This window comes from Anser anser (assembly GCF_964211835.1).
Source record: "Anser anser genome assembly, chromosome: 34".
Classification (NCBI taxonomy): Eukaryota; Metazoa; Chordata; class Aves; order Anseriformes; family Anatidae; genus Anser; species Anser anser.
In genome coordinates this window covers 675,616-685,517 of record NC_139755.1, presented here as the reverse complement: position 1 = coordinate 685,517, position 9,902 = coordinate 675,616, and the positions used below count along the sequence as shown (strand labels likewise).

At 58.9% G+C, this 9,902-nt stretch overlaps 2 protein-coding genes across 3 annotated transcripts; both read left to right on the top strand.

Annotated features, from left to right (window-relative positions):
* The first annotated feature begins 199 nt into the window (after nucleotides 1–199).
* Nucleotides 200–5,812, top strand: LOC310888352 (uncharacterized protein). 2 transcript variants are annotated; one of them, XM_083814990.1, is made up of 4 exons: nucleotides 200–1,347; nucleotides 3,097–3,187; nucleotides 3,261–3,506; nucleotides 5,724–5,812. In XM_083814990.1, exons 1-4 carry the CDS (start codon nucleotides 1,093–1,095, stop codon nucleotides 5,747–5,749), a joined length of 618 nt encoding a protein of 205 aa, XP_083671116.1. In that variant the 5' UTR covers nucleotides 200–1,092; the 3' UTR covers nucleotides 5,750–5,812. The 2 variants fall into 2 exon arrangements, with proteins under 2 accessions (XP_083671116.1, XP_083671115.1); XM_083814989.1 differs by having other exon boundaries at nucleotides 3,261–3,541.
* A 1,777-nt stretch (nucleotides 5,813–7,589) lies between these two features.
* Nucleotides 7,590–9,165, top strand: LOC310888408 (uncharacterized protein; the record flags this gene model as incomplete). The annotated part of the gene is made up of 3 exons (XM_083815041.1): nucleotides 7,590–8,381; nucleotides 8,424–8,662; nucleotides 9,111–9,165. The coding sequence occupies 3 exons, from the start codon at nucleotides 7,590–7,592 to the stop codon at nucleotides 9,163–9,165; spliced, it is 1,086 nt and encodes a 361-aa protein (XP_083671167.1).
* Between the last annotated feature and the right edge of the window lie 737 nt (nucleotides 9,166–9,902).

Sequence of the window (9,902 nt, the reverse complement as noted above, 5' to 3'; positions counted from 1 at the left end):
AAAGGGTGGTGACATCATCAAGACCCCAAAGCCCCCAAGGTGTCCCCAATGTCCCCACGAAGACCCCGATGTCCCCAAGAGGTCCCCGATGTCCCCAAGAGGTCCCCAATGTCCCCAAGATGTCCCCAAAGACCCCAAAATGCCCCCAAAGACCCCAAAAGGCCCCCAAAGTCCCCAAAAGGACCGGAGCATCCCAAAAGGGTGATGACGTCATCAAGACCCCAAAGCCCCCAAGATGTCCCCAACGTCCCCACGAAGACCCCGACGTCCCCAAGAGGTCCCCGATGTCCCCAAGGGGTCCCCGATGTCCCCAAGATGTCCCCAAAGACCCCAAAATCCCCCAAATCCCCCAAAAGGCCCTCAAAGTCCTCAAAAGGCCCCCAAAGTCCCCAAAAGGGTGATGACGTCATCAAGACCCCAAAACCCCCAAGATGTCCCCAACGTCCCCACGAAGACCCCGACGTCCCCAAGAGGTCCCCGATGTCCCCAAGGGGTCCCCGATGTCCCCAAGATGTCCCCAAAGACCCCAAAAGGCCCCCAAATCCCCCAAAAGGCCCTCAAAGTCCTCAAAAGGCCCCCAAAGTCCCCAAAAGGGTGATGACGTCATCAAGACCCCAAAGCCCCCAAGATGTCCCCAACGTCCCCACAAAGACCTCGATGACCCCAAGGGGTCCCCGATGTCCCCAAGGTGTCCCCGAAGACCCCAAAAGGTCCCCAAAGACCCCAAAAGGCCCCCAAAGGCCCCCAAAGTCCCCAAAAGGGTGATGACGTCATCAAGACCCCAAAGCCCCCAAGGTGTCCCCAATGTCCCCACGAAGACCCCGATGTCCCCAAGAGGTCCCCGATGTCCCCAAGAGGTCCCCGATGTCCCCAAGATGTCCCCAAAGACCCCAAAAGGCCCCCAAAGACCCCAAAATGCCCCCAAAGACCCCAAAAGGCCCCCAAAGTCCCCAAAAGGGCCGTAGCATCCCCAAAAGGGTGATGACGTCATCAAGACCCCAAAGCCCCCAAGATGTCCCCAACGTCCCCACGAAGACCCCGACGTCCCCAAGAGGTCCCTGATGTCCCCAAGGGGTCCCCGATGTCCCCAAAATGTCCCCAAAGACCCCAAAAGGCCCCCAAATCCCCAAAAGGCCCTCAAAGTCCTCAAAAGGCCCCCAAAGTCCCCAAAAGGGTGATGACGTCATCAAGACCCCAAAACCCCCAAGATGTCCCCAAGGGGACCCCGATGTCCCCGAGGGGCCCCCGGTCACCGTCCCCCGTGTCCCCCCCACCCCAAAGGCGGTGGCCCCCCGGCTCCTGGCCACCGGCGAGGCCACCGCGGAGGACCTCTGCTTCTCCCTGCAGGTAGGGGGCGGTTTTGGGGCGAATTCCGGCGATTTTGGGTTTTGGGGGGAAGCGGGGGGGATATTAAAGGGCCGGGGGGGGAATTATGGGGTTTTGGGGGGGTTTTATGGGGTTTTGGGGTTCGTAAGGGGCTTTTGGGGTCCTCAGGGGGGGATTGGGGTGGGTTACGGGGGGTTGAGGGAGGTCTTCAGCGGGTTTTGGGAGGAATTTAAGGGGTTTTGGGGTTCTTAAGGGGCTTTTTGGGGCTGTTTATGGGGTTTTGGGGCTCTTAAGGGGTTTTAGGGTTTTTAAGGGGATTTGGGGGGATTTCAAGGGGTTTTGGGTTCTTAAGGGGCTTTGGGGGGTCTTCAGGGGGTTTTGGGGTGATTTATGGGGGGGTTGAGGGAGGTCTTCAAGGGGTTTGGGGGGAATTTAAGGGGTTTTGGGTTTTTAAGGGGTTTTTGGGGGCTGTTTGTGGGGTTTGGGGGTTCTTCAGGCGTTTTGAGGGGATTTGGGGGGATTTCAAGGGGTTTTGGGGTTCTTAAGGGGTTTTGGGGGTCTTCGGGGGGGGTTTGGGGTGAGTTACGGGGGGTTGAGGGAGGTCGTCAACGGGGTTTGGGGGGAATTTAAGGGGTTTTGGGGTTTTTAAGGGGCTTTTGGGGGCTGTTTATGGGGTTTTGGGGTTCTTCAGGGGTTTTGAGGGTTTTGGGGGGATTTCAGGGGGTTTTGGGGTTCTTAAGGGGCTTTTGGGGTCTTCGGGGGGGGTTGGGGTGGATTACGGGGGGTTGAGGGAGGTCTTCAAGGGGTTTTGGGAGGAATTTAAGGGGTTTTGGGGTTCTTAAGGGGCTTTTTGGGGCTGTTTATGGGGTTTTGGGGTTCTTAAGGGGGTTTTAGGGTTTTTAAGGGGATTTGGGGGGACTTCAAGGGGTTTTGGGGTTCTTAAAGGGCTTTGGGGGTCTTCGGGGGGGGTTTGGGGTGAGTTACGGGGGGTTGAGGGAGGTCTTCAAGGGGTTTTGGAGAGTTTTAAGGGGATTTGGGGGAATTTTAAGGGATTTTGAGGGTTTTTAAAGGGGTTTTGAGGGTTCTTAGGGTTTTTTGGGGTCCATCCATGAACTTTTGGGGTTCTTATGGGGGTTTTGGGAGGTTTTAAGGAGATTTGGGGGCTTTTAAGGGATTTTGACTATTCTTAAAGGATTTTTGAGGGTTCTTAAGGGTTTTTTTGGGGTCCATCCATGAACTTTTGGGGTTCTTACGGGGGTATTTGAGGGTTTTTGAGGAGATTTGGGGGTATTTGGGGGGTTTTAAGGAGATTCGGGGGAATTTTAAGGGATTTTGAGGGTTCTTAAAGGGGTTTGGAGGGTTCTTAAGGTTTTTTTGGGGGCCATTCATGAGCTTTTGGGGTTCTTATGGGGGTTTTGGAGTATATTAGGGGGGGTTTTGGGGGATATTAAGTGGGTTTTGGGGGATATTGAGTGGGTTTTGGGGGTATGAAGGGGTTGGGTGACCCCTCAAGGTTGGGTGACCCCAAAGGGTTGGGTGCCACCAAGGGCTGGGTGACGTCGACGGGGTTGGGTGACGTCAACGGGGTTGGGTGACGTCAACGGGGTCGGGCGACCCCGTAGGGTCGTGGGTGACCCCGAGGGCCATTGGGTGACCCCAAAGGTCATCGGGTGACCCCTTGGGGACACCGTTGGCCCCTTGGGGACACCGGGTGACCCCTTGGGGACACCGTTGGCCCCTTGGGGACACCGTTGGCCCCGTCGGTGGCAGGAGACGGCGTTCGCCATGCTGGTGGAGGTGACGGAGCGCGCCATGGCCCTGACCCGGGCGCCCGAGCTGCTGCTGGTGGGCGGGGTCGGCTGTGAGTTGGGGACACTGGGGGGGGGAGGGGACACGGGGTGGGAGGGGACACGGCCACCTCGATGTCCCCGCAGGCAACCAGCGCCTCCAGGAGATGCTGCAGGAGATGTGCGCCGCCCGCGGGGCCCGGCTCTGTGCCAGTGACGAGAGGTGGGGACGCGTTGGGGACACTTGGGGACACTTTGGGGACACTCGGGAACGCGTGGGGACACGTTGGGGACGCGTTGGGGACACGGTGGCGGCCGCCCGTCCCCAGGTTCTGCGTGGACAACGGCGCCATGATCGCCCAGGCCGGCTGGGAGATGCTGCGGACGGGGCAGGTGACCGACATCACCCGCTCCGGGGTCACCCAGAGGTGGGGGCGTCCGCGGGGACATTGTTGGGGACATCGGGGGTGTTGGGGACATCGGGGACGTCAGGGACATCGGGAACATCAGGGACGTGGGAGGCATCAGGGGTGTTGGGGACACCAAGGGCACTGGGGACATGGGGGATCTTGGGGACACTGGGGACATTGGGGACATGGGGGACCTTGGGGACATCGGGGACAGTGGGGACACCGAGGGCATTGGGGACGTTGAGGACCTTGGGGACATGGGGGACCTTGGGGACATCGGGGAGCTTGGGGACATCCAGGATGTTGGGGATGGGGACATTGGGGACATTGGGGACATAGGACATGGGGGGTCTTGGGGACATGGGGGACCTTGGGGACATTGAGGGACGTCGGGGACGTCGGGGGTGTTGGGGACACGGAGGGGGCCCGAGGGATGGGGACATCGTGGTGACGATGACGCGGCGATGGTGACAATGACACGGTGACAATGCCGGTGACACAATGACGATGACGATGACAATGACGATGACACGGTGACAATGACGATGACAATGACAACGACGCAATGACAATGACGATGACGATGACAATGACACGGTGACAATGATGACAATGACAATGACGTGATGACAATGACGACATGGTGACAATGACACGGTGACAGTGATGACACAAGACAATGACAACAATGACACGGTGACAATGACACGGTGACAATGACGATGACGATGACGATGACGATGACAATGACACGATGACGATGACAATGACACGGTGACAATGACGCTGACAATGACGCTGACAATGACGCTGACAATGACGCAATGACAATGACGATGACGATGACAATGACACGGTGACAATGACACGGTGACAATGACGATGACACAATGACGATGATGATGACAATGACACGGTGACGATGACAATGACACGGTGACGATGACACGGTGAGAATGGCGATGACACGGTGACAATGACGATGACACGGTGACAATGATGATGACGCAATGACGATGACGATGACAATGACACGATGACGATGACAATGACACGGTGACAATGACACGGTGACAATGACACGGTGACAATGACAATGACGCAATGACGATGACGATGACAATGACGTGACAATGACAATGACGCGGTGACAATGACGCAGTGACAATGACAATGACGATGACAATGACAATGACACGGTGACAATGACACGGTGACAATGACGATGACACGGTGACAATGACGATGACGCAATGACGATGACGATGACGATGACAATGACACGATGACGATGACAATGACACGGTGACAATGACACGGTGACAATGACGATGACGCAATGACGATGACGATGACAATGACACGGTGACGATGACAATGACACGGTGACGATGACACGGTGACAATGACGATGACGATGACGATGACAATGACACGGTGACAATGACACGGTGACAATGACACGGTGACGATGACAATGATGCAATGACGATGACGATGACAATGACGTGACAATGACGATGACGATGACAATGACGCGGTGACAATGACGCAGTGACAATGACAATGACGATGACGATGACAATGACACGATGACAATGACACGGTGACAATGACGATGACACGGTGACAATGACGATGACGCGATGACGATGATGACGATGACGATGACACGGTGACAATGACACGGTGACAATGACACGGTGACGATGACAATGATGCAATGACGATGACGATGACAATGACGTGACAATGACGATGACGATGACAATGACGCGGTGACAATGACGCAGTGACAATGACAATGACGATGACGATGACAATGACACGATGACAATGACACGGTGACAATGACGATGACACGGTGACAATGACGATGACGCGATGACGATGATGACGATGACGATGACACGGTGACAATGCTGGTGACAATGACACGGTGACTATGACACGGTGACAATGACAATGACGCGATGACAATGACGATGACAATGACAATGACACGGTGACAATGACGCGGTGACAATGACAATGACGTGATGACAATGACGCAATGACGATGACAATGACACGGTGACAATGACGCGGTGACAATGACACAGTGACAATGACAATGACGCGATGACAATGACGGTGACACGGTGACAATGCCGCGGTGACAATGACGCCCGCGCCGCGGTGACAATGCCCCCGCCCCCAGGTACCGCACGGACGAGGTGGAGGTGACGTGGCGGGACTGAGCCGGCCCCGCCCCCGCTGGCCCCGCCCCCAATAAAGGCTCCGCCCCCAGCCCCGCCTGCGTCCGCCTCTTCCGTGGCACCTTGGGGACATCGGGGGACGCTTTGGGGACGCCGGGGGGGGGGGGGCAGGGGGGACGTTTAGGGGGTGGTGGGGACCCCCGGGGGACACCTGGGGGCGCTTTGGGGACACTTTGGGGTCATTGGGGACATTTGGGGACCCCCAGGGGACATCTGGGGACACTTTGGGGACATTTGGGGACCCTTAGGGGACATTGGGGACATTTTGGGGACACTTTGGGGACACTTTGGGGACCCTTAGGTCACTTTGGGGACATTTTGGGGACCCTTAGGGGACTTTGGGGACATTTTGGGGACATTTGGGGACCCCAAAGGGACCCAAAAGGCCCCAAAACGGCCCCAAAATGGCCCCAAAATGGCCCCCAAATGGCCCCAAATGGACCCAAAATGGACCCAATGGACCCAAGATGGCCCCAAATGGCCCCAAAATGGCCCCAAATGGCCCCAAAACGGCCCCAAACGGCCCCAAATGGCCCCAAAATGGCCCCAAACAGCCCCAAATGACCCCCAAAAGGCCCCAAACGGCCCCAAAACAGCCCCAAACGGCCCCAAAATGGCCCCAAAATGGCCCCAAGGGCCCCATTGCCCCCATTGCCCCCATTGTCCCCATTGCCCCCATTGTCCCCATTGTCCCCATTGCCCCCATTGTCCCCATTGTCCCCATTGCCCCCATTGCCCCCATTGTCCCCATTGCCCCCATTGCCCCCATTGCCCCCATTGCCCCTATTGTCCCCATTGCCCCCATTGCCCCCATTGTCCCCATTGCCCCCATTGCCCCCATTGCCCCCATTGCCCCCATTGCCCCCATTGTCCCCATTGCCCCCATTGCCCCCATTGTCCCCATTGCCCCCATTGCCCCCATTGCCCCCATTGTCCCCATTGCCCCCATTGTCCCCATTGTCCCCCTTGACCCCATTGACCCCATTGCCCCCATTGCCCCCATTGTCCCCATTGCCCCCATTGCCCCCATTGCCCCCATTGCCCCCATTGCCCCCATTGTCCCCATTGCCCCCATTGCCCCCATTGTCCCCATTGCCCCCATTGCCCCCATTGCCCCCATTGTCCCCATTGCCCCCATTGTCCCCATTGTCCCCCTTGACCCCATTGACCCCATTGTCCCCATTGCCCCCATTGCCCCCATTGCCCCCATTGTCCCCATTGCCCCCATTGCCCCCATTGCCCCCATTGCCCCTATTGTCCCCATTGTCCCCCATTGCCCCCATTGTCCCCATTGCCCCCATTGCCCCCATTGCCCCCATTGCCCCCATTGCCCCCATTGTCCCCATTGCCCCCATTGCCCCCATTGCCCCCATTGTCCCCATTGCCCCCATTGCCCCCATTGTCCCCCTTGACCCCATTGCCCCCATTGCCCCCATTGCCCCCATTGCCCCCATTGACCCCATTGCCCCCATTGCCCCCATTGCCCCCATTGACCCCATTGCCCCCATTGCCCCCATTGCCCCCATTGACCCCATTGACCCCATTGCCCCCATTGCCCCCATTGTCCCCCTTGACCCCATTGCCCCCATTGCCCCCATTGTCCCCATTGCCCCCATTGCCCCATTGCCCCCATTGTCCCCCTTGACCCCGTTCCCCCCCCGTGTCCCCCCCGTGTCCCCGCTGGTGGCGGTGGCCACGGGGACGCCCCCGGTGCCGGCCCCCCCCCCCCCCCGCCGCTCCCCGATTGGCTGCCCGTGCCCCGCCCCTACCGGGTAGGCCCCGCCCCCCCGGCCACCGGCAAGAGGGGAATGGCCACCGAGGTCTTCGTGATGGCCACCAAGGTCGGAATGGCCACCAAGGTCCTCGTGGGGGCCACCAAGAGCCCTAAAATGGCCACCGAGGTCTTCGTGGTGGCCACCGAGGTCTTCGTGGTGGCCACCAAGGTCGGAATGGCCACCAAGGTCCTCGTGGGGGCCACCAAGAGCCCTAAAATGGCCACCGAGGTCTTCGTGGTGGCCACCGAGGTCTTCGTGGTGGCCACCAAGGTCAGAATGGCCACCAAGGTCCTCGTGGGGGCCACCAAGAGCCCTAAAATGGCCACTGAGGTCTTCGTGGTGGCCACTGAGGTCTTCATGGCGGCCACCGAGGTCACCATGCTGGCCATCGAGGTCTTCATGATGGCCAACAAGAGCAGGATGGCCACCAAGATCCTCGTGGGGGCCACCAAGAGCCCTAAAATGGCCACCGAGGTCTTTGTGGTGGCCACCAAGATCCTTATGGTGGCCACCGAGGTCTTTGTGATGGCCACCATGGTCTTCATGATGGCCACCGAGGTCACCATGATGGCCATCGAGGTCCTCCTGGTGGCCACCAAGAGCGGAACGGCCCCCAAAGGCCTCGTGGGGGCCAGTGAGAGCCCTAAAATGGCCACCGAGGTCTTCGTGGGGGCCACCAAGATCCTTATGGTAGCCACTGAGGTGTTCGTGGTGGCCACCGAGGACACCGTGATGGCCATCGAGGTCTTCGTGATGGCCAACAAGGTCGGAATGGCCACCGAGGTCCTCGTGGGGACCAGCGAGAGCCCTAAAATGGCCACCGAGGTCTTCGTGGGGGCCACCAAGAGCCCTAAAATGGCCACCAAGGTCCTCGTGGTGGCCACCAAGGTCTTTGTGATGGCCAACGCGATCAGAATGGCCACCGAGGTCTTCATGATGGCCACCAAAGCCCCCGAGATGGCCACCAAAGCCCCCCAAAACGGCCACCGAGGTCGCCAAGGTGGCCCCCGAGGCCCTCGTGGTGGCCGCCGAGGTCTTCGTGATGCCCCCGGTGTCCCCGCAGAGCCTGGCCCCGGACCTTCTTCGGCCCCATTGGCCCCTTTTCGGCCCCATTTCCCCCTTTTTGGCCCCATTGCCCCCTTTTCGGCCCCATTTCCCCCTTTTTGGCCCCATTGCCCCCTTTTTGGCCCCATTGCCCCCTTTTTGGCCCCATTTCCCCCTTTTTGGCCCCATTGCCCCCTTTTTGGCCCCATTGCCCCCTTTTTGGCCCCATTGCCCCCTTTTTGGCCCCATTTCCCCCTTTTTGGCCCCATTGCCCCCTTTTTGGCCCCATTGCCCCTGTCTTGGCCCCAACGTCCCCTTTTCATCCCCATTTTCCCCTTTTTGGCCCCTTTTCAGCCCCATTGTCCCCCTTTTGGCCCCATTGTCCCCTTTTTTCCCCCTTTTGGCCCCATTGTCCCCTTTTTTCCCCCTTTTGGCCCCATTGTCCCCTTTTTTCCTCATTTTGGCCCCATTGTCCCCATTTTGTCCCCATTGTCCCCTTTTTGGCCCCAGTGCCCCCTTTTTGACCCTTTTTGGCCCCTTTTTATCCCCATTGTCCCCTTTTTGACCCCCATTGTCCCCTTTTCGTCCCCTTTTTGGCCCCATTGTCCCCTTTTGGTCCCCATTATCCCCTTTTTTTCCCCATTTTGGCCCCATTTCCCCTTTTTTCCCCGATTTCCCCCTTTCCGGCCCCGTTTCGGCCCCGGCGCCCTGACCCCGTCCCAACCCCGCAGCGACCCCAACGTGGGGTCCCTGTGGGGTCACTTGTGGGGCTGGGGTCACTTATGGGGCAGGGTCCAGTTATGGGGCAGGGGTCACTTGTGGGGCTGGGGTCACTTATGGGGCTGGGGTCACTTGTGGGGCTGGGGTCACTTGTGGGGCTGGGGTCACTTATGGGGCAGGGGTCACTTGTGGGGCAGGGGTCACTTGTGGGGCTGGGGTCACTTGTGGGGCAGGGGTCACTTATGGCTCAGGGGTCACTTGTGGGGCTGGGGTCACTTGTGGGGCAGGGGCTACTTATGGGGCTGGGGTCACTTGTGGGGCAGGGGTCACTATTGGGGCTGGGGTCACTTGTGGGGCTGGGGTCACTTATGGGGCAGGGGTCACTTATGGGGCTGGGGTCACTTTTGGGGCAGGGGTCACTTGTGGGGCAGGGGTCACTTGTGGGGCAGGGGCTACTTATGGGGCTGGGGTCACTTATGGGGCAGGGGTCACTTATGGGGCTGGGGTCACTTGTGGGGCAGGGGCTACTTATGGGGCTGGGGTCACTTATGGGGCAGGGGTCACTTGTGGGGCAGAGGTCAC

Coding starts and splice junctions, on each gene's coding strand:
- LOC310888352 (XM_083814989.1), top strand. CDS start 1,093: ATGTCCCCAAAGACCCCAAAAGGCCCCCAAATCCCCAAAAGGCCCTCA. Junction 3,188..3,260: donor GCTGGTGGGCGGGGTCGGCT/GTGAGTTGGGGA, acceptor ATGTCCCCGCAG/GCAACCAGCGCCTCCAGGAG. Junction 3,542..5,723: donor CGCTCCGGGGTCACCCAGAG/GTGGGGGCGTCC, acceptor CCCCGCCCCCAG/GTACCGCACGGACGAGGTGG.